Source organism: Sylvia atricapilla, chromosome 3 (assembly GCF_009819655.1).
Source record: "Sylvia atricapilla isolate bSylAtr1 chromosome 3, bSylAtr1.pri, whole genome shotgun sequence".
Taxonomy (NCBI): Eukaryota; Metazoa; Chordata; class Aves; order Passeriformes; family Sylviidae; genus Sylvia; species Sylvia atricapilla.
This window is the reverse complement of record NC_089142.1, coordinates 58498612-58523362: the sequence shown is the minus strand read 5'-3', so window position 1 is coordinate 58523362 and position 24751 is coordinate 58498612. Positions and strand designations below refer to the sequence as shown.

The 24751-nt window shown below is 39.3% G+C and overlaps 1 protein-coding gene across 1 annotated transcript; it reads right to left on the bottom strand.

The window, feature by feature from the left end:
- MYCT1 (MYC target 1) lies at positions 1-24751 on the bottom strand. The gene is given in 4 exon segments (XM_066315493.1): positions 1-2971; positions 24498-24597; positions 24600-24703; positions 24706-24751. Coding segments are annotated over 4 exon segments (783 nt in total). The 3' UTR covers positions 1-2438.

Sequence of the window (24751 nt, the reverse complement as noted above, 5' to 3'; positions counted from 1 at the left end):
TGAGATTTTAGAATCTAACTTTATTCCACATTCTGAAGCTTCTCGAATGCTTGCAAAACATTTATTTCAGATATGAAAACAAGTTTTAGGCATCTGACAGTCATATTGGCTACCCACCAAACATGTGTGGTTTTAGTCTCCCTCATCCAGGGCACATGAGAAATGTTTTGATATCCAGATTTCAGTAGGAAAAAAATACAGTACATTGTTTACTAAATACAGTGTAATACAAGTAAAAATTGTGTAATAAGTGTGCTGTGGAAACTTCTACTGTAATGTAATGTGCACTTACAATCCAGAAGTAAAAATTTACTCATCTAAAATGGTTTCACTCCCAAGGAACAAGCAGTTTTGGCCAGCTGGGTGTACACTGGGTACACCAGCTGGTAGGGTAAGTTGGCTTTTCCACAGTCCATCAAGCCCACTAAACAAAGGGAGCAGGCTTGAATTCTACTTTTTGTAGGCAGATTAGAATGGGCTACATCACCTATTCTATAGGAAAGACATGTTGAACATATTTTTGCATGCAATGAAATTCACCAGGTTCAGAAAAACTCTTAATGAAAAAACATTATTAATGAATAAAAAAGCACAACTTTCTCTCTTCAGAGGACTGTTATTTTAAGTCTGTAGCCTGTGGTCAGCCAAATGCAGTGTTACAGTCTTATCAGCAAGTTCTGGGTGTGCTAGAACCCATAGTGTCTGCAATGAAATGATCTGTAAACTCTGTAAATGGTTGTTCTTCTAGCAATGACATACATCTCTCCAGATATGTTGCACACAAAATAAAACAATTAAATCCAGTCAGTAAATATATGGAAAATAATTTGCCTTTACAATAAAGAATACTTGTTGTTTACAGTAAGTATTGCTTGTAAGCTCAATGTTTGTGGCATTTTTTGCAAACAGGTAGATATTGGGCTGGAATACTGCAGGTCAGAGGTCAATGCCAGTGCTTCCTGTAGGATGTTACCACAGCAAAGGGATGCGTGCTGCCAGCCTCCAAAAGCCTGGAAAACCTGGGAGATGTTAATTTTGCCCATTCACAGAAACTGCTGAATTTTTGTCCCTCCCAAAAGAGAGATAAGAACTCATTTTCCCTACAGAAGCCCCATTAGAATCAGAAGTCCTGAGGCTGGTATTGCCCAAGCCTTTTAGAAACAACAGGATATATTTGCAGGTGTGGAGTGTGGACTCCACTTGTGGAAATTCTTTACTCTTAATTTGAACATGAGATATTTGACAGGGAATTGATACAATAAGAGTTAATTCAGGTCCCATTTGTCTCCGTTATTTCCAAATCCTGAAAGTTTTGTCACATCAGTGCAATTAATCTCTACAAAGCCAGGGGTTAGCTTGGCATGATACACATATAAAAGTCAAGAATATATGTAAGCCTCAACTAAATACCTAATCTTTATCTTCATATCCCAATTTATTATGCAATCCCTGTATTCAGCCACAGATGTCTGAAATCTTGTTTTAGTGAAAGTCAAGATTTCAGTGAATAAAAGAAAGAATTAAACGTTGGTACAATTTGAGAAAAACAATTTGAAATAAGGAAATGACTAATCCCATAGGAAATCAGGAAACTTAATTAAAAAATAGTTGTCATTCATACTGCTTATCTGGATAACCAGAACTAGAAAAATGAAACATGAGGAGTTCTGCCCGTACAGCCTCATGGGGTATTAAAATGTGACTACCTGTTCTGCTGGCTGCTGACAGAAAATTCTTTATAATTGCTATCATGCATTTAGCTTGTTGTTCAAAGCTTCTTTCAGCATGAAGCTTCACATACTTAATATTTTTCCCCCCCACACTGTGGGGAATTTTAAACAAGCACCCCTAATATGGAGTCTTTTCAGATCAGAACATTGAATCTGGACAGGATGTCTATAGCAGCCAGGACTGCATCCTCTGTGAGATCTGTATTTAAGGTTCCTCAGCCTGAATCTCTTCTGGGGTTATAGCAAGAAGGAAGGTAACAGGAGGTGCTCTCTGAAGATGTAACAAAAACATGTGAAATCAAAACTTCTTAGAAAAAGAAAGGAATAGTGAAATTTGCATTGATGTGCTGTGTATATCAGTAATCTCTAGTATTATCTGTTTCTTCCAGAAATTATTTAGTTTTTATGTGGCAGCATTTTTCCCTCTAAAATAAAGAGACAAGGGCTGCAATTTAAGATACAACACTATAAATATGCAAGCATACAGCAGAGCAGTAAATAAAAGCCAGCAGTGCAAAGACAAATGATCTCTCAGACAGTGGGATGCTGGGCTCCGTGAAATCACGGCTACATGCCTCTTGGCAAAGTATGCCCCCTCTGCAACTGCAGCTGGAGACTTCTCAGAGATCTTCATCGTGCACAGAAAATTGTTGAGATAATTGAGGTTCCTCCTAGGATGCTCATGCGTGTTTGCAGCGAGGACGAGGCTCAGGATTCTGGGAAAGCTTTTATGATGGTTTCGTAGGCGGGAGGTGGGGTTTGTGTGGAGTGGCAGATGCGCAGGTTGTTGTTAGACCAATGGAACTCAGGTCGACTCAAGCTGTTGGTGGTGCTTCCCACAAGGGTTGTGGTGGTATTTGTGGGAGTGAGGGTGATCAGCTGACTGTTCGTCTCCACAGGCAGGGGAGGACTCTGCAGGAAAGGGTGGAAGGTGGATGCACGGAAGCTTGACTTCCTGGGGAAGGAGTTGGCCTGCTCCAAGGAGGCTTGGCGCTGGAAGGTGAGGCTGGCCAGGCTGAGGTTGCTCCGACGTTCGCAGCTGCTGTTGCGGTAAAATCCAGTCCTGCCGGCAGCGTGGCCGTGGGAGGAAGGTCTGGACCGACGGCTGAAGGACGAGGGGCTGCCCTGGGAAATGTGGGCACTAGCTCTGCGACGGGACAAGCAGGTGAAAAATGCCCAGATGATCCCTCCAATCACCAGTCCAATCACCATGGACACTGTGAAGGCTATTGTTAAATGCTCTGAAATACAGCAAAAATGAATGTCAAAGTTAATGAAGTAACTCTGAAGGATATTTCTACAAGAAAATTAATTTAAAATGCCAGCCTCCTTAAAAAGAGGAACTGGCCCTTAGATCTTTGTAACACATGAACATCTCAATGCAAACACAGCAGTTCAGAGTACACTTACTGTACAGAACTTTGGTGTTTTGTGGAGGTTTTTTGTTTTGTGGGGTTTGGTGGTTTTTCTTTTTCTTTTTTTTTTTTTTTTTTTTTCTTTTTTTTTTTTTCTTGCTTGTTTAATTTGCATAATTCAACAACATCCAGAAAATAACTTACATTTAATATCCGTTTCTGTACCAAGGCAAGGAAAGTCTTTAGCCTTTTCCAGCATCAGCCACCCACCAGCTCCAAGTGTTATAAAACTGCCAAGATTTTCCTTCTCTGGGCAATAGGAGGTGTGGATTTATGCCGACTCATCCTTCTGATTATAGACCTTTACGTTGTGTGTGTATGTGCTTGTAAACTCACCGATTAAAACAGTGATGTACCTTCTGCCATGTTCGTAGTGGAGTGACCCCTCTATTTATTACAGCATGAGAACACTTCCCAGCCTTTTACTGCTGAGTAACAGATAGTTTAAATCCTTACAGCAATTAATGAAAATTACTACATCCTAAATTATTATGGTCAGAGATAACCATTCGTAATACTGAGTCTCTTGAATGTTTCCCATCCCCAATGCCCGATTTAAAGATGGATTAATCTGCCATTAAGAAAGGTAAATTTCTGGCTCTTTTAGAAATGTTTTCAAGGACTACAAGATATGGAAAAAACAAACAGAAAAACAAAACCCATGGCTAGGTTTGTTTACTCTCCCATATGGTTTCACAGGATGGAGAGATGTGATTTTTCCTTGTATACTTCTAAGAAGAAGACAGTTACTTCAGAAAATTTCACTCGGTTTGCAGTTGAGCACCAGCATTACTGTTGTGGTAAAAAGTTTGGATAAATTTGTAATCCTGGATACGGCCTGAAATGAATGCAAAACCTTTATAGATCCTCACAAAATTTAAGAAGGGCTTAGATCTAAAACAAGAAGGAACACTATGGTGATAACTGATGGAGCAAAGAGGGAATAAGCAAAAAATATCCATTGGACACATTGAAACATGTTTGTTCTGTCTGTACTGTTCTATCATATTTGTGAAACATTTTTGTGAAAAAGGAAAGTGTATTCATTAGCTGGAGAAAGGTAACTCATAGAGCATACTGAAGAGCAGGCCCAATAACACTGTGCCAGACAGAAGGCATTAACTCCAAGACTGGGATGCAGACATTAGAGGCCAGAAAAGGCAAGCTGAGATTAGGCTCAGAATTTTTTAACAGCTACTGAAGAGTTTCCCCTGGATTTATGGTGCTGTACAGTCATTTCCAAACCCCAGAATAATGACAGTGAATCTGAGTTGTGGGATTTGGACAAAGCAGGTGCTGAAGATGCAAGGAGAGTGAGTGGCCTGAGTGATGGCTATGGAGAGCAGCCAGCACACCCTGAAGAGGGAGGAAAGGTGCCAGGCAGGGCCAGCAGGACAGAAGCACCCCAGTACTGGCACCCTGGAAAGGATTCTTTTGTTTTAAGTCAGCCTTGAAGTTAGGACAGGTCACTTCAGGAAAGGGGAAAGAAACATTAGCTTTGCTTCCAGTAGAAGAAATGTAAATGTTTATTGGTTAATTGCACTTTAAGAAGTAGTCATTATTATCTTCCTTATCTACCTTCTTTCTTTTCTCCCTTCAGGGAAAAATTGCAAGTGATGTGATTCATACTTGGAAGGCTCACAGTCTTACTGTTCCTGGCCTGTAACCTCTGCCTTCAGGTAGGCTTATAACATTATCCTTTTCAAATAAAGACTGGCAAAGATAATGCATTAGATATTGTTGCAGAGGACTGCTCCCCCTCAGGAACACTTTGGTGTCCTTTCATTTTGATACGGATCAGACTTGACCCTAAAAACAAATTTTCTTTAAGCTCTCATTTCTACAACTCAAAAACTTATGACTGGGCACACTAAAGACAAAGGGTGACTGCCCAGTCTGCTTTCTGGAAGAGCCTACAGGTTCTTGCAGCATCCTGCACTGCAACTCTTGGCTTTAGGTCAGATCACTTATAAGCAGCCTTCTTCTCACAAGCCCAGTGTGATTCTGCCCTTTATAAAACATCTTTAGAGACATAGCAGGACTTACTGTGCCCCTTTTGGTCAGGAATAGCTTATTATGCCATTTGAATAGATTTAATATATTCTGTTACTGCAAGTTCCTACTCATTATCCCGAAGGTGGGAAGGGAGAGCCAGGACTTGGTGACCTCCAGTTGAATAAATCCCAGGGGGAGTCCTGAAGACAGCACTTCCCACGCACTACTGCTGTCCCAGCATGGCTATGGGAAAGTGGAGCAAGAACTAATCCTTTCTTGTGCTCATTTCTTCTGCACTTCAGCTCAAATGCTGGTTGGGTTATATCTGAGGCTGCCAAGGCACAGGCACAGGGGGCTGCTGCCACCAGATATCCCTGCAACCCTTTGGGCTCTCAGCTGGCAAAGGGGATCTCCACAGGGCTCAGCAGCCTCGAGCATAAGCAGAGGCACAGCAAGCACCATTAGTGTACCTGGCTCTGGAGTTGCCATGCACCACGGTGAGGATTTGTCCCTGCATCTCTGGAGCCATAATTTTCACCACCTGCACAATCTAACCAGAGTTTCACACTGTTAAAAGCAGATAAGGGAATTGACAAAAGTATTGAGTGCAACTCTTCAGTCCTTCCCACGTGCTGTTCCCCTGTGCTGGACGTACAGCACAGACAATTATCCCACTGGATAATGGCGTCACTTTCTTTAACTTGTTTAGTTCTTTAATTTCTCTATCTCCATATATGATGGAAAAATCGAGGGTCAAATTATTCCCTGATGAATCTCAGCTGGATTTATTCTGACTATTTCAGTTGCCAAGACTCCATAATCTCTCTTTTCCATTTAGACCTACATTTAACCCTCTTAGTTCTTATTACAGAAATATCACTGGACCCATTGGTTACAAACACTTCATTTTTTCTCTTCCCAAAATCTCACAGACTTAAGCTGGAACTGTGGGTCACACTAATGTGTCAAACTTGTTCTTTGTTTACTCCCTGCAGAGGATGAATTTCACAGAAATGTAATTCAGTTCTAAAACCTTATATTGCAGAATTGTAAATCTGTGCCCATTGATTTCCTCTTTAGAATGTCCAGCAATCACAGCCCTGAGGTACATTGGAGAAAATGTTATCAAACAGAGAAAAAGATCAAAGGCAGAGTGGGACTTGCTGCACCTGGGATTTTGAGAGGAACAGCTGGCCTTCACCAAACTGTTTTTCTCTTCCTTAATCTAGGCAGTTCCAGAGCAGAACTAGCCTTCAGGGGAGACAGAGTGACACTGACACAAAGTGTCTCCCAAGGGGCCATTGTAATATCTTATGGTTTCCTGAGAGCTGTGGCTGTCATTTTGTCCTCTGCTTTTAAGGAAAGTAGTAAAAAGAAAGATCTGGGGATAAGTTAGGGACGCTGCTAATTACAACTACACAGGGCCCAGTCCCCTAAATATGTTTTGATCTGTATGTTTCTCAGGCTGCTCACGCTGCCTGCTTTATTTGATTATGCCATAACGGAAAGGATTTGGTACCTCACCTCAGTCAATTCTCCACTCTCACCTCTAACACCAGCTGAGGTGAAGGAAAAAGGTTTTTATCAACAATGAAGCACAGACTTCGAGGTACAGAAATGAAAGGCTAAGGTAAAACAGCAACTTAATCTCTTAGCCATTTTACCTTTCTATCTGCAGGACTTCCAACATGACCATGCAAAAAAGGTTGGAATTTCAGAACCCACAATAACACCCATAACTTTTAAATGTTACCCCCAGATCTGAACATCAAGTCAGCACATTTGTCTGCCCAACATCTATCCAGATCAGGCAATTTCTTTTGAAGTCTCTCTGTTTCCTCCTCTCTAGTTTCTGCAAGCAGTTTTAGGGAAGTGTGGTGCTACAGGGTTGTACAGGGGGTTATTGCATCTGCTGTGCAAAACCTTTTCTTGGCCATTGAAGATCTCTTTAGGAATTTCATAACTTTCCATGAACTGTATATATGAAGTGATAGTATATAGCCTATCAAATTGATAACCTCTGACAAGTGCTTATCTCTTGACACAATCCACACTCTAGAAATTTAGACATTTAGTTACTACATGTGATGATTAACTGGCTGATGTTTTTCCTAGCACTTGGCCCTGAAAAACTGTTTCCCATCTGACCTGGACATCTGAAGCAGGGTCAACCAAAGGTGGCTCATACCAATCAGAAAGTCTTCTCAGAAGTGTACTATGTTCTCTTCTTCCTCACTTTGGGGTATACCTCACTGAAAAATAGCAACACGATCCCTACCTAGATGCATCAGTCCCTGAATTACCCAAAATCTTCATTAAATAGATTTGCTTTTCATGATGGAGTATCCTGCTTCTATCATGTAGGCTTGCAGGATGTTTGCAGACATACTAGGACAACTTCTTACTTCTCCGCGTTTCATTTTCTTTCACTTTTATGGACCACATCAGCCATCCCTTTGAATTCAAAACTCATTTGTGTTGGGGATTCATTTTCCCAAGGAATCTCTCTCCTGCCCTCAGCTCTGGCTTGCAATGAGCTGCAATGGGATTTTGTTCCTTGACCTCAGGAAATCCTTGAGACTTGTATATTTCCTATACCCTTATAGTCAGTTCCACAAGGTGTAAGATTAAGATGGGCACAGGATTTTCCTTCCCCCATGCTCACAAATATATACTTTGGAAAACTTTACAGCTGGTCATGATGGGATAGTAGTACCTTTCAAATTCATGTAAGCAGCATCCTCAATGAGAGCATCTCAGAGTATGAACCAGGTGAGGTGGAGGAAAACAGGAGAAAGTACTGAATACAAGGGAAAGAGAAATGGAAAAGCATCTTTTAGTCAAGCTGTGGACACATGATGAATTTGAACTGCATCTTTGCCAATATTGGCTAATAAAGCTAATAAAGAACCACTCAGCTTTCCAAGCATCTGTTCTGCTCATTTTATTGCTGAGCACAAGAAGTCAGAAAACACCCACAGGCTGAGATGATACCTGCGCAGCTGATTTGATTTCTAGTGGGTCACTTCCAAATATTGCAGTCTTCATGTTTTAGCGCTGATGTGGATTTTTTTGATTTTTTGGTGGCTTTGTTTGTTTTGGTTTTGTAGGGGTTTTTTGGGTTTTGTTGTTGTTGTTATCGTTACTACATTGTTTTTGTTTTATTCGAGGAGTAATAATCAAGCAGTTGTCTTGGTTTTGGCCGGCATGAAGCTAATTTTTCCGCAACAGCCATGAGAGAGCAGAGCCTGGAGCTGTTTGGGCACTCTAGAGTGTTATTCTATGCCACTTCATAGGGTGGAAATAAGGAACTCTCGCTTCGAGGAACAAGGGTGTGGCTTCAGGTGGGACAGAAAGCGTGGCAGGGTAGGGAATCTGTTGGTTAATTGTCTCTAGATCATGCCATATTGCACTGAAGGTTCTGTTTGGGGTTTTTTACATGTGAATCACCCACATTTTGTATACTTTTGTTATTACTGTTGCTGGTGTTACTTTTTTTTTTTTTTTTCTTTTCTCTCATTGCTGTTTTCCGTAAATTGTTCCTATCTTAACACATAATTTTCATCTTTTTTTACATCCGATTCTCAGCTCCACCCCTGGGGAGGAAATTAGAAGGGGAAGGCACTGGAGAGTGAGTGAACAGACTCTGGTTTGGGAGAGCCAAGGGAGGGGCTGGGGAGAGGGGGGCACTAAAGTGAGGTGTGCCTTTCCCAGATCACAACAGAAGTTTTATTTTAAAGTTATTAGAAGTGGTAAGGTAGCTTGCCACCCAAGAACAGCATTTTCAGCATTTAAACTCAACATTCTATAGAGTCATTTTACTTATACTACATTAGAGCAAACTGCTCATCTGCTTAAATGCCTGAGAGTAATTTTCCTATTTTTTTTCCACCTGCCCCAAACTAGCATGAGACACTGTGCATCTAACATGCAACTTTCATTCCATGAGGATCCAGCAAACTCAGAGGCAAAATATACAAGCTCGTTGATTATTAGCAACAAGAAATATCAGCACATTTCACTGTGACATATAGTGGAAGAGAGTTATTTTTATACCTTAAAACAAAATTTTATGATTTTAAATTTATTTCCATTCTATTTCCTTCCTTCTCACATTTTTGCTAGCTGTCTCTCCTTTATGTGATGTCATATGACAGTTACTTAACACTTGGGTTGGTAAACATTCTCTCCCTACATGCACACACATCTGCACAAACAATTTCAGCTTGCCTTGACCCAAAGCTGAAAGGCCTCAATAACTAGTAGAGAGTGTGATATCTAACATCAAAAAATCAGCTCAGCCTTTTTTTACCGAAATGATCTTTTCCCAAAATGAAAGCTCGGTGACAAAAGCGGGTACAAAACCCATACAAACCAGTGTGGGAGTTCATACCGTACACATCCATTGCACAGCTTAGTATAGAGCACCAGCTAGCGTACTAAAGCATGAATTGCAGTCTACGTATTACAAACACCTGATAGCAACAGTGGTTCAGACACTATTTCTGAGGGGTCTCAGTGTCTCAGTTTCAAGTGAGGTTCAGGTAAATCATTAGCAGATGATCCCAACACAGTCTCTTCTGTGCAGAACCAGACTGGAGCAGCCAGGGTCCATCAGCGTTCGAACAAACTCATAGCAACTTCCTAACAACTACAGTGTTAAGGACACCTACCTCCCTGTCTGACCACGCTGCAGCCACTCTGGCAGTCACACTCCCACCACCAGAGCTGGGACAGAAGCCCTTTTGCAGCTTCACCCCAACCCACAGTCAGATCAGGTCTCCTTACCAGCTCAATCCCTGGTGTCCTGTAGCAGAGACTCATATGTCTAGGTCCTAAAATTAATTTAATCATGGTGCAATAACTAAATAACAAAAAACCAGCTTGAGTTGGTGCCTCCAAGAAGGGACCCAGAACAAAGGAACCTCTAGGCTTTTATCCTCTCACAGTCTATGGGTGGGAAAATCTGGGGTGCTTGGCTCTTGCTGTCTCCAAGAGTCCAAGTGTCCAGTCCTCTGGCAGGACCAGAGGTCCCTGGGCCTTTTTTTATGCAAAGGGTCAGCAGGCACAGGTTCTTGTTTTGGGCTCAGTCTCCTGCCCCCCAGAACACAACCTGCAGCTGCACCCCGAGCCACCTGCACTGAATGGATTCAACAATAGCAAATGTACCTCTCTAAACTGGACAGGCTACAGCTACTCATGCTGATGCAGGAGTTTCCCAGGCAGTGAGTTTGGAAACAAAGTATACCTCAGGCCTCAAGAGTCACCACTTCTTCCCACCACAGAAGGCTTGAAGTGATTAGCAATACTTGAAATTTTATGTTGGTTCTACCAATTCCAAGAAATCATCTTAAAGCTAGTATCAGTAGCCAGATCCTCTGCTACTGTTGTCATGCTGAGCTCAAAAAAGCAATTTCTTTATATCTGACAAGTGTTGATATTACTATCTTCCCAATTGCCACTAATTGTGTTAGCAAAACAGCCTCTCATTAATCATTTGTAGGCAGTCTGTGATTCAGTCGGGTGGATGAATCAGTTGCTGCGTAATATCAACCAGCTGTGATCTTAGTCATGGCAAAACTTCAAGAAACTTCACACATGGCTCCTGAAAAATAACTGAGAGTGACAGGCTACAGCACAAGGTGGTTCAGGTAGTTGTGATGTCCAGAAAACAAAATCTGTAGAGGGAAATAATCTGAAAGAAAAGCAGACTGTGCAGGACATGAGAACTAATAAGTGAGATAGAGTTGCTGCCAGACATAAGAAATATCAGAGCTCTGCATTCAGACACAAATTTGCTAAAGGGATGTTTTATTCAGCCTGTGCTACTGCAAGATTCTTTTCTACAGCAACAGAGAGTAATTCTCCCACTTCACCTAATAATGTGGTTTTTTTAATGTCCACAGCAGATAAAATAAGAACTGCTGGTTTTAAAAAAAAAAAGCAAAGAAAAATAAAAATCTGTTTGTATCTATGAGTACAGGTAAGAACTAGAATAGATAATCCAGGCATGTAGTACATCCACCCCCAGTAAAGATTTTAAAAAGCAGCATCAGTCAAGAGTTGTAATGTAGTTAATCCTGCCTTGAAAAAAAGAAGGTAGAACAAATGACAGCTCAAGGACCACACTGACGTAATTTTGTGCAGTTTCTAAAGTTTTCGATCAGGTAATCAAACGGGCTCCAGAAGCATCAGAAAAATTATTGATTAAATGACAAGTTAAAAAAAAAAAAAAAAAAAAAAGTCTGCCCGTGCTGTTGGATTAATACTCGTTTTGAAATGCAGAGGGGCTGGTTGCTCATCAGAGGGTTAACTTCAAAAATGAGGACCCTAACTAGGAACAAGATTGCCCTCTGCTGGAAACTGATGGTGGAAATCAAAACTATACAGAAACCACCTTCATTCTAGTAAAACAGGGAGTCAGAAAAATCTATCGAGAAACATTCCAAGGGAAGATTACAGAGACGTTCATAGTACCTCAAAAGACAGAAAAATTCTGAATTTCATCACCATAAACACTCAGGACTATCATTTTGAGAGGCTTTGAAAGTGAAGTAAACCAAGGCACAGCAAAAGTGTTCAGAAGTTTAAAGATGTAAAACTTGGACAATTTTGTACCTTGATGCAAATATTTGTGAAAATGGAGGAGCATAAGGCTAAGCCTTTTCCTAAATTTATACTTCTTGACATCTGCAGTGATATCCAGAATGATCTTCATGAAGCAGAGTACATTTGCTTTGATTACTAATAGCATAATTCATCGTGATAAAAAAGCCAGAGGAGTGGAATATGCCATCTCAATATCCCACAAACCAACTCAGAGCTAATGATGTTCCCTTGATATTACTGGCAGTTGATTTTTACTGGAATGACAAATAAAGAGTAATTGTAAAAATCAGAAGGAAACATCTAAGATAGAGATGCCAGCATGTTTAATTTAATGCCTTTGGCACAACTATGTAAAACAAAGCAAAGATTCCTTCAGGCATACTTTTTTATCATGTGGTTTCCTTGTGATTCCTAATGCATAACAAAAGCAGTAATAGAATTTGATTATTTCTGCATATGCGGCAAGCAATCTTCTGGCCAGACATTCTTACCCATCTCACAACAGCAGAACTAAGCTATATGGCCTCTGCATAAACTAAACACCAAATCACAATCTGACACTTTGCAATATGACGTTATACTTATTTCTTAATTGATAAAAATAATTTACACCTGAGAATAAGTAATCTCATATATGAACAGACCTTAAAATTAATGATAATTTTCTGAAACTCTTGAAATTAAGGATGAAATACTGAGACAGATAGCCTACATTTAAGAAAACAGAAGACATCTAAAGGTTGAACATAGCACAAGGATTTGAAGGGGTTATTGGGAAGAAGCAGGGTGAAGAATATATAGAAAACATCCTCAGTCCCACCACGGTAATTCTGTTGTCAGTGCCTGACCCAGATATAGCTTCATGTGGAGCTTGTTCATACTTTATGAACCCACAAAAGCCAGGAAGTATACTGGAAGCCCAAGTCTTAAAATAATATAGAGAAAAATAATTTAAAAGATTCAGGGTGAGAAAGCACACACTGAGTGCCTTGAGACACTAGCTGTACTAGAAGAGAAAGGTGGCATTTCAGCCTTCCCAGTGCATCCTATACACAGTGGCTCCCAATGCCGAGCTGGCAGTAAATGCTGAAAGCCCTGCACGTGTCCCTCTGAGCCTCAAGAGTCTCTTTCTGTCACCTGAGAGGCAAGACCTTTTTTTCTGCTCCTTGCTTTTGGCAGTGCAATTTCTCTTTCTCTCACCCTGCAATGTGCTCACCTCTTTCCCTGCTTCCCAGGAGAGGAACAATCTGCCCTTTACAGTTCTGTAGCTCTTACTCTCCATTTTAAATGCACATCATGTATTTAGCAAGGTAGTGGAAGCTAACCCTTCCTATGGCAGACAAGTAGGAACTAGATGATTTTTAAATTTCCTTCCAATCCAAACCATTCTATGATTCTATGATTAACATAGATAAAATTAATAAAATGTGTGTCCAGCATATTGTCTTGGCAGAAGCTGAAGGAAATCTACAGAGGCTAAAAAATTGTGAAGTTTCTTCAAAAGAGTCCTTTCTCACTCATAACATACAGGCTTTGAAATACTGCCACAGTGTGTTCTGCTGACAGTCTAACTTCTGTATTACTTGTTCAAAAATAGACGTCATTAAAAATACTGCTCTATTTACAATCTCATTATTTTTTGAGATTGCTAAAACAAGGACCTTCTTCAGGTGAAAATTTAAAAATGTACAAAATTGAAGAATGGAAGGAAGAGCTGTTTGTGAACTTTGCTGAATACTTTTCTAAAGTATCCAATAAACAGGTAGCAAAGGAGCAGGAATTGTGATTGGTATTTTTTTTTTTTTTTCATTACAGTAATACCTGACCTACATCCAGTAATGCAAAAAAATCTCCTCCTGCATGTCTTCCTCTGTAAACAGGTGTAATACTGAGCATTTTGAGAACACAGAAATATGTCTATCTGTGGTAGTGCCATACTCTTCAGTTAGTTACCTGAGGTTCAAAAATTGATCTTTCTTTGTCCCAGTACTTTCTGGGTGAACATCAATCTGGGGGGTTGCACCAAATATTTCTATGAATATCTGTATCAATGTGGGCTTGGAGATCCAGTTAAGTAGCAGACATAAAAAATCTGTGCAACCACAAGCTAATAAATGCTGATATAATTTCTAAATGAATAGATCACTGATCTGGAGTATTAGTCAACTCTTCTTGACCCAGGACAAATGATCCAGGCTGGAGATTCAGTATGGAGTGGGATGTTGGTCTCACATGAGCCAGTGGTGTCTGGGAGGCTGTATTTGCACCGGGCTGGCCCAGGTCCTGCTTGCCCATTGATTCCTACACTTTTCAATTAATAGAGCCATCGAGGGTGTCCTTCTTTGTCTTTCTTCCTATCTCTTTTTTGCCTGCATAACTTATGCACTTCCCACAGAAGCCAGGTGTTTGCTTAGTTGATTCATCTTCCATTACCCTGGAAAACGTAGAGATGGTATTGATGTAACATAATTTTTAAATGCAAAAGGTTTAAAATTAATAGATGCCACTCAAATGGTCAAACATGTCATAAATGTGTGTTAGGATGCTGGATTGTGAATGCAGATGTCTGAAACAGAGAATTAATTTTCTTTTGCATATAAGATGCCAGAGAAGCAAGGCAGAGGCCTCTGGTGAGAAACAGAAACTGTCATGGCTCTTTCCTTCAGCAAGCATTGGTCAGAGCCCAAAGAAGTTTATACATTATCTTAAAATTACTAATTTTCCCCCCATTTATTTTGCTGAAAATTTCCCACATGTTATTTCATAACAATGCTGTATATATTTGTATTGTTGATGGAGTTTTGGTTGAAGTCATTTAACAGATAAATCTTAAAATATGATTGTCTCCTTTTCAATATGTGCAAATCAAATTAATGTCTTTCCTGCCTCTTCAAGTAGAAGGGAATAAATTATACTAGAAGAATAATCTAAAATTGCTTGGTGCAAAGTTCGGTACAATAAATACAATATGCTTCAAAATCTGAATAAGTACATTTTTGTATAAGAAGTGAATCTTCTACCTTGAAAAACAGGGGAAAATGACATTGTTGATAAATGTTGATAGTCTTTTCTGATTATTTTTAATTTTTCTTTTGTCCCCAGAAAAAAAGGATGTGGCTATGAAATTAAAATAATTTTACTAAGAAAACATATTTGGTCTTGAGCCTTGATTTTGTCTCGTGCTCCTGTTTTCTGATTTTGGACATTTCATTCCATCTCCATGCTTCAGATTAATCTTCTGTATAAGGGAGGTGGTACTACACACAGCCACTCACATGGTTCACCAAGACTTTAACAAATATCATAAACTCATTTAACTCCTGTTTAAAATAAATTACAATGGTAAAATGGGAAGTTGTGGATAAATGCAGAGCATTTTCCTTCAGTAAATTCTGCTAGAAGAACTGAGGCAGAACCATGGCACCCAGAGTGTGCTGAGACCAGATCAAGTGAGTATGAATGCTGTTAGGCTCTAGCAGGTGACCATGCAGCCTTGGGGTGTTTGTCCTGGGGAGAACACAGAGCCCTAAACTGCTTTGGTTATGTGATACTTTCACGTGCCAGAACGTTCCCTGGTGTAGTGCTTGAAAGAAGAAATATACTTTGTTTCCTACAGACCAGGCTTCTGCATTTGGTGGATAAAGAACGATGCTTCTGGTGGCTCATGTTCATTCATTCATGAATGAATGTTCATTCATTCATGGCTCATAACAACAAGCAGCACCCTATAGTTAGTCAATAATGTAGGTGCAATTGTTAAAATATGTTTATGCTGTGTGCTTGATTATTATTTAAATGATACTCTGAAAAAACTTTTTCTTTTCTTCATACTACCTCAGATTTGTGTTTTTTCTGCTAAAGATGGTGAAGCATTTGATAAATCAATGGCTGTATAGTGGGGTGGGTAAAGCAGAAAAGCAGTGATTAGGATGACACAATACACAGCCTGAGCATGACAGACTGACTTAAAAGAATAATTTATATATAAGGAAGAAATTGTGCTCCAAATAGGCAGAATGCAAGAATAAGTTTGGTCTCTTCTCTTTGTGACATAGTTTGTTACTTTCATCCAATTACAGTAATAATGCTCTTTTCTTTGGGCTTGCCAGAATAAGGGGGAAAAAAAGTTCCTCATTAGTATCTACTTTTATCTCTCTGACAGGCTTGCACATAAGATCTTGGAATGCATTTACATGTTAACTTTTTCAGTCTAAGCCTCTCTCAGTCAGACTTTCTCAATATCTGAGTATTGTTATGGTCCCCTTTGCTTCAGTAATGGAAGCAAAAACATCCATGTGTTCATCGAATTTTTTACCTAACTGATAGAAAGGCTAGGATAATGATATTAAATTTGGGATAGTTTGATAATCCTTCCATTTAGAGGACAGTATATGATTTATGAAGCAAAAGGACATGGCCACTCCAACAAACAGTGCTGCCATGTGCATAAGAAATCGAACTGAAATGCTGGATATCGATCAGCTCTTCCCAAACATAACTGAGGGGGAACAGAAACATGGGATATCTTGAAGCTGAGAAGGGGAAGATGAGCAATGCCTCCCTTTTTAACTACATAACTGATCATAGATATTTTTTTTTTCTTTTTTGATATGAGAATATTTCTGGAGGCCTTCAGATGAGGAGTCAGGGACCTTGAGTGTTACAAAAGAGTGAGATTCACTTCTGTCATGCTGGCACTGCAGAGCTGATGTTCAGATGCAGTTGCTGCCTCTGCTAATGCCTCACCATCACATGCTGTTTTATTTTCCCTCAGTTCAACCCACACCCTTGTTGTCATTGCTCTCAGTATTACCACTGACAGCTGTGCCCTCTTGGAGTGACTGGCCCAGGCTGTTCTGCTGCTGCCTTGTGACACATCCCAAGTCAGCTCAGAGGAAGTGAAAAGGGGAAGATCTTCTGCTGATCTTGACCTGATAACAATAAAGTCTTCCTTGTGGAGATCTACAGATTCGGGTAGAGGAAAGGTGGTGTGTGTGTGTGGATCTTTACTTGCCCTAGAAGTCTTCTGGCTACCATGTTTGTTGCTCAAATTATGTGTCATACTTAAATCAGCTTAGACTACTTGATCACTCGAGAAGTGGATTAGTTATGTGATGTTTCCTATATCTCTATCACAGGATTGTCATGCAGATCAGTATCTCATCTGAAGTGGAAAAGAAAGCAGCTGAAATACCTGTAGCTCTGGAAGCCATGCAGCAAAAGTTACTCTGATGCTGCTGGGCCTGTGAAGATGGGCAGTCCTTTACTCAAGAGGGGAAAAAAAAGTCTGTCTCAATTCTTATATATGTGAAGCTGAGTTTTACTGGTGTTGACATTATTTGGTTTTGCTTGTGTTCTCAGGGTATGTCTGACATCATAGTGTAACATTTGTAACAAAAGCAAAACTGGCCCCTATCCTAAAAACTCCGCTGAGATTTTCATAGTCCTGATTTCTGCAAATTCACTGTGCAGGGACATTCCAATTGTTCTTCATCCATGTGAGCAAGGTTACTCATTCAAGGTAAATATTTGGTGAAGTAGACTGGAAATATGGCTTCTTTATTAAATTTGTGATCATGTAGCATTTCACTGAGGAGCACATGTAGTTATTCTAGATTTAAAGCTGGTAGTTAGAAGGGAAATATTTCAAAAATTAAACATAAAAATAAAGATCTCATTGTCTTTCATAGTGTTGTTTAAGTGCACCATATTTTAGATCTGTGTTGTACATCTGCTTCTCAGATAAATCGACTTGAAATAATCAATGTGTTTACAAGAAACCTTTGCAAAGCCAGAGAAGTCTTTCTCTCTGATCATGTGTCATATTTTACCTCATCACCTTTCTCTTGAGAACATTCTTATGAAAAAGCACAGGGAAATTATATCTGATTTTCAAATAGGGACCTGAAACATGCTGATATCTTCTCTACCACAAATCCAACCAAAAATATGTCTTCCAGTATGCATATTTCCAAAAACATCTTTAAGGGAATCCACCTTGTTCTAAGCTCAAGTTGCCTATAGGAAAATAAGACAATTCAATTTCTCAGTCAGTTTGGGAAGAAGAATAAGGGTATTTTACTCCATGTTAAGGACCCCCCCTCAGGAGTCTGAACACATTCTGAAGTAGATAAAAATTTCTTGTAGGAGGAATGTGAGAAGGCTTTATGCCACCATTGCCTTTACTCAGCACATCCACTACACATCCACTAAGCCAGGTATGTTTGCAGGTGTGTTATTTGACAGAGCTGGAAATCTGCAGCCCCAAGGAGACATGGTCTGTCCACACAAGACTGACACAAAGGTCCACAGGCATTCTTTACTTCTGCACTATAGTACTATTACACTTCTACACTTCCTTGTAGTATGCACTCACACCATTCACACATTTTTCACATATTTTAAGGAAATTGTGCTCTAATTAGTCCATCTGATCAATATCTTCTGGGCTAAGAAATAAGACTTTATTTTTCAGCCAGTTTTCCTGGCCATATCATGTAATAAATTCTGACATTTTTCTGACTAAACTAGGAAATGCATCTCTCCTTATAATTTACTATTTTATGTTAGACTACTTTTCCGTGGGGTTGCCCAAATTCACATGCCACTGACTGATACTAGAATAAAGCAATGAGGAGGGCATTTAGATTATGCTCTCTTCAAAACAAGCTCTTATTCTAACATCAGTAGATATACTTGCCTTTGAAACAACAATGAAAGATAAGCTGCTCTTTGTTATCAGAAGATATAAGAGTACAGAAAGGTAGTTGTAGTCATGTACAATTTCTGCCTTTTTTAAAGGCTCCATCTTGAAGCAGTAAAGGAGAAAAATATTAGTTAGTAGGTGAAAGGTTAGGCAAACAATAAAGAACTACAACAATTCTAATAGCAAATCTGGAAGTATAAACTATTTATTTGATTGTAAAAGATAGGTGAGGAGTTAAAAGAAATTGTGTTCACACACAATTAACTCTCATCTCAACTCCGTCATTATTGGCACTGCTTAATGTCTGCTCAATGATTTGAGCTCCTTAATATCATAGACCACGAGGTAAAACCCCAAGTTGCAAATAAGTCCTGAGCTGTGGATCAGTAACCCTGATGAGACAGAATTCAAACTCTGAGTATCAAGTGTTGAGCAGACCTGTTAAAGCAGTGCTGGATAAAGCACTCTGATGAATCTGAGCAGAAAAGTGGTTGCTGTAGATATTGTCAGTGTATGCCAGATGGAGAGTTGCAGATCCAGTATGCAGACTGCATTTTACACATATATATATGGTTGGCTGTGAGTCAGGAAAGGTTTTAGTACAGGCTCCTGACCAAAGAACTCAGATATATCCTTTCAGATATGTCTGACTTCGCCACATCAATATGGTTCATTCCCTCCTCTGATAATATTTGCCCAGACTACTCTGTTCCTTTCTCTCCCATTCACTGTGTATTGATGAATTTGACTTGCTTTTAATTTTTATTCGTACCAGATAATCATAACTGGTTTTTTTGTATAACATTTTAACAAAATGCTAAGTGGCAATGAGGTTAAAGAAATTAAAAACTGGCAATATCATTTATCACTGTGATGCAATTTTCATTTATTGTCCCCAGTAGTAAGGCTCTTTCCTTACTTTAGATTTCTGTTTTCTGAAGAGTATCTATTATTTTGGAGAGTCCTGTTATTTTGGATAAGCATTGTAAGGGATTATTCCCTAAAACACTACAGCGGGACTATATGATGAGGTCAAAAGAAAGCATTTTGCTTCTCCCTGCCTCTGTTCTCCCATTGAGGCTGCCTCTAACAACGAAACTTGTAAAGTCTGAAGTCATCTAACTCCAGCACGATAATTTCAAAAGGAAGAAGCTCATGTTTTCATTTTCAAGCTTTTGTAGGCATCAGTGATCTAACCCAAAGACTCTGCAGAAAGATTATATCTGCTGGGAAAAAAATTATTTCTTGTGCTATGAATTCTTGTGCCATGAATGTGTGATGTGCTGCTAAATATTGCACTTTTAAAATTACTGAGTGTTTTCAAAGCGAATTGACAAAAAAAGGGACGAACTGCAAGTAAAAATTCCAGGTGATGCAGTGTCAGCAATCATCTTTATCTATTTTGGCTCATTGCCATGAATCAAAATACCAGAAAGAATGCACACTCTGGGGTGATTTTGAAAAGGGAGAAAAGAGAATTGAAGAGAAGAATAATAATTCAGGAAATACAGCCTTGAGGTTGACAGATCACCTGAATTCAAAACTCTAATTTTGTTGTGTTTTCCTTCCTCTTTTTTCTGCTTCCACCCTGAAGTTTTTCTCTGTTAAGAAAAAATCTTCAGTGGTGTAAATCACCTAAATAAGTGTAAATAAGTGTTTCTATGTCCCAACTTTTCTTCCTCCTTTCTGCCAGGAAAGGAGTTGCATCATCAGCTTATTGAAACCCTCTGCCCTATTAGCAATGCCAGGGGACTATCAGGATAAAGGCCTTCCCGATGTCTCTAAATGGTTCATTCAAAGATGCAGGTCTTCTTCAGTCATCAGACTAGGAACAGTAGTGGCCTGTAAGATGGTCCCACTGCCACATCTGCTGTCCAGTGCCCCCCAGCTGGCTCCAAACTGCAGTCTTTCTGTGCCCACATCGCCAGCAGGACAGCTGAGGCAGGTCCCAGAGCCTTTTTAGTGATGCTAAAGTGTGAATGGAAGGTGTACAAAGTATATGAACAGGAGCAAAGGGGACGAGGGGAGACCACTCAGTGGAGATGGTGGACATGGGCTGACACAGACATCTGAGTGCAAGCCAAGAGGCTTTACCTGGCTCACCACCACAATTGCTTCTTCTCCTACTTGCCAACAACAGGGCTGCATCTCTTGCTTGTGCTTCTACTCAGCCATGAGTGCCACTCATGAAGGATCCTAGAAAAGGAATGGCTGTCTAGTCTGGACTTTGCAGGGCCCAGCAGCTGTGTGGCTGATGGTGTCAGTGCTGCCCCTCACAAGTAATGCTCCAGTGCATAAAGAGAATGACGCACAGCCCTTAACCACGATTGTTGCTATGCCAGTAACACGATAAATGCAGCATCAGGCATTAGAATATGCTCATCCCTAATACCATTTCTTTCCAGCAGAGCACATAGCCTGACTTCTTTCAAACAGACACATTTTAATGAAAAGACCAGTGGGTTGAGGGAGAGACTAGGCAAAATTTGATTTTTAAAAACAAACGGGTGCATTTGTAGCTTACAAAGCCAAGCAATAAAACCTATAGTATGTGCCAGCCACTTTGCAATCCTCAAAATGCTGGAAGACAGCTGATATATGGCATTATTTCCACACACAAAACAAATAACACCATAGATTCTGATTCAAGAAAAGAAAAACTGTCCTTAATGCTTTTAAGCTATTAAATTCTAAGGTTGAATTTTTAAATAGACACTTGAGTAAAACTAGACTGAAGGGTAGTCTAGGGATCTAAGTTAATGTTGATTAAAATCTCCTTACACTTTTTGTCTCTACTGCTGTCACATTGATCAAATGTACTATTTAAATTAAATTTCCCAATCTGGAATTATATTGCTATCTATGCTGAAGAAATAGGATTGTCTTGAAGACATTTATTGTATTTACTTGTGAGCTACTGAAAATGCTTTTAGGAATTACAAGAAATGCACTCCTGGTTTGAGTGGAAACATCTTTGCTCCCGCTGTTACCTGATAAATCAAAATGAACTCAATAAAGACTATATTAAAGCAGTAAAAAGTGAGATTATTAGTTGACGAATGGGTATCAAACCTTGAATTTCTCACTCAGCTATTACTAAGCCTCCTTTTGAAACTAGTAATAAAAACTATAATCCAGACTCTCTGTCTACAGTTGCAATGTGCTATCAGCAGTACTGAAGTTCAGCAGGGATTGGCTTTAAGTGCTTCTCCTCTGACTTCCAAAGTATCATACTATGGATTCCCACTGGAAAGGAGGGTGGGCAGCAGTTATATAGCTTTACAGAAGAGCTCCTGCATCCTGGCAGTAGCTCATACAGCTTATCTGAAACAGACATGGATATCTACAAAGACTTTGTGAAACATCTGTAGTAGGAAAAAGCTCTAGCCAAGTGGGAGTCAGGTTCTAAATTTTCTCCTTATGACATGTTACACAGAGGGCCATGAATTTGCCCACAGATTTGCCAACAGGGCCATGAATTCTATCATAAACTCATTAATTTAAAACAGAAGAAGAGTTTAATCTTTTTTTTTTCTTTGTTTCATCCAGTGAATACTTTAGCATTCCAAAAATACTGCAGATTGATGATGATGACATTCCGAATTCAAAGAAGGATTCCTGCAATGCCTACAGCTAAGCATTACAGTTATTGACTCTCCAGTCTGTCACTGATTGTAAACAGAGCTTGCAAAAAAAAAAGTTTACTGATTCTTTTTTAATATTATCATTTTTTAAGATCTTTCCATGAGAGGAAGACTTTAGACTACTTAGACAACTCACATGGAATGACTTATATTGAGATGTTATATCTTGATTTCCTCTACACAGCTTGCTTAAGGTACACTTCCACTGGCCTGGAGCAATTGTAAAAAGATTTATATGTGCTCACACGTAAGTAACATAGAAGACAGATTAGTTTTTTCATTGTTCTAAAATTCTTAGAGTCACTTTTAAGAAGCTATTGTGTGAAGTTATCACTGGAAACTGGACGACTATAGAAAACAGGATGCCTGTATATTTTCCAGCATAGGGAAGCAGTTGCTAGACAATAGATGGTTTACAAAACTGTAAGAGATTAAATATCATTATGAACAGTTGCTTTGATTATTTTCATAGCACAGATTCTTTTCTCACAAACTTAGTCCCTCTCAGCAAACCTTTGCACATATGTTGAAGTTTACACTTTGGCTGAGTCCATGGAAGATGTTTAGAAGTCACACATGCAGGGAGAAGGAATGTGTCATGGTGATGTTGTAACATTCACAGTACTACATGGTGGGTGGCTTAGAAAACAGCCTGTGAGCCATGTCCTAAAAAAATCAGGTCCAAGTACTGCATTCTTATCTAATAAAGAACTAAGTTTTACCTATGTCTATTTAGTGTAGTTTTATTTTTACCTCAAGTCATGTATCTCCAAGATGTCAGGAACACATTTCTATCATTTTAAGTAGTGTTTCCACACAGTGAGCTTATGTCAGTCATCATCTTCTAACATATACTATACAGTGACCCTTCCTAGCCTACCATACATGATATACCTACAGGTATAAGAGAAAATTATATTCACTCCTCAAAAATCTATCAGAAAAGTAAGAAAAACCTGAGAGGGATCTTCCCTTTCAAGGACCATGCAAGATCGTCACAAAAATCCAATTTTTGAGGTTGATCTGCCATCAGAGTCTAAGCAAATGGGATGTGATCAGGGCAGTGTCAGACAAGCCAGATGAGCAATGAGGATGAAAGGAGGTGCTGGCCCTTTCAGCAATAGGTCTGCTAAAGTGTGTTCTGCTCTGTGTTGTCAAATGCAGCAAGTTTATATTCTGAAAGAGCCATTTTAGAATTATGTCCATCTTCACTGTGAAAAAATGATTGTTGTTCTTCAGAGTCCAGCAGACAACCTCCAGACTAAAGAGTCTGAAACAGTAATAACTGTAATTTTTCCTCAGTTAATCTGTAGGTATTTATCAAAGATGTTGAGTATCTACTTTTGTCAGTACTCTACCCTTTAGCCCAAGACACAAAAATTAAGCGAGTCTCTCATGGTGTCTCAGTAGGAAAATAAGTATGTCACTGCAGGAAGCCTAGATGGTATTCAACAGATTCTTGTTCCTTACGACAAGAAAGAAGAGGGACTTCTTTCCATCCTCTGGAAAGTTCTTCTTTCCACTCTTTTTTTGGGGCACTTCTGTAAACTGAAGTTGTATTTTACTGAGGCATATTATTTTTTAGTTTGAAATAGTGTTCAGATCCTTGGAGGGATCATTGCACAATAGCAGTACTATAATAGAGAAAACAAGATATGTGTTTCATTCTAAGCTATTTGCTTATAAATTTTAATATTAAACATAGCAAGCGATAGAACTTTTTAGAGGGAAAAATTTTCCACAGCAATGGCACAGGATCCTTTAAGATCAAAACAATTAATCTAATTACCCTTAATGAATTTCAGTATAACATATACTTTCACCTCACACTATACATTTCAGTTTATGAACTATTCCCTGGTTTGGGTGAAAGGAAACAGCCATAATAGATAATAATCAAAATATAAATTAAGGAAAAAATAAGGAAGATCTCACCATGAGCAGCACAACAAATTGCAAATAACTTTTCATTCCAGAGGAATAGGAGTTCCAAATGTTGAAACACATTTAGCCTTTGCTATCCCATTTTCATCAAAAGATGAAACAGATCATGTCTGCTGTGTAGGTACATCTATTAGGAAGTTGAGGATGTCTACCTGATCTGACTATTGACTGAAGTCAACAGACACCTTTACAGCTGATTGCAGTAATGAACTTTCCGAAACAATCAATTTTGCCCTGGCTGCTGCCTCCATTCATTTAAAAACATGATAAAAATTTGTCAAAGAAACATTTGGAAAACAATCCTATCACTGCAGGAAACACAAAACCTATTCATTAATCTTTGCATCCAATGTGAGGCTCGAAAGTCTATAGAGGTATTTTTTAAGGCAATCAACAACAAACACCTGCATCTACATTAGAATTATTCTGGAAAAAAAAAAATCAATATCCTTACCCCAAAACTTTGGTGGCCATGTGATTGGAGAAAGAGTGCTGTTCTTATCCATAACATCCAAATAGCAAATACAAAATGGTACGTCCACAGAAGAGCAAAGCAATAGTTTTCTGAATGTTTGAGATTTTGCACTAGAGGCAAAGCTTTTGTGCTGCCACGGAACTGTGTTGTTTGCCTGAAAGGAAATGGATGTATCACATTTCCTGCTGTGGACTCGAATTAGCAAGTGCTTGCCTTATCTTGGAACAGCACAT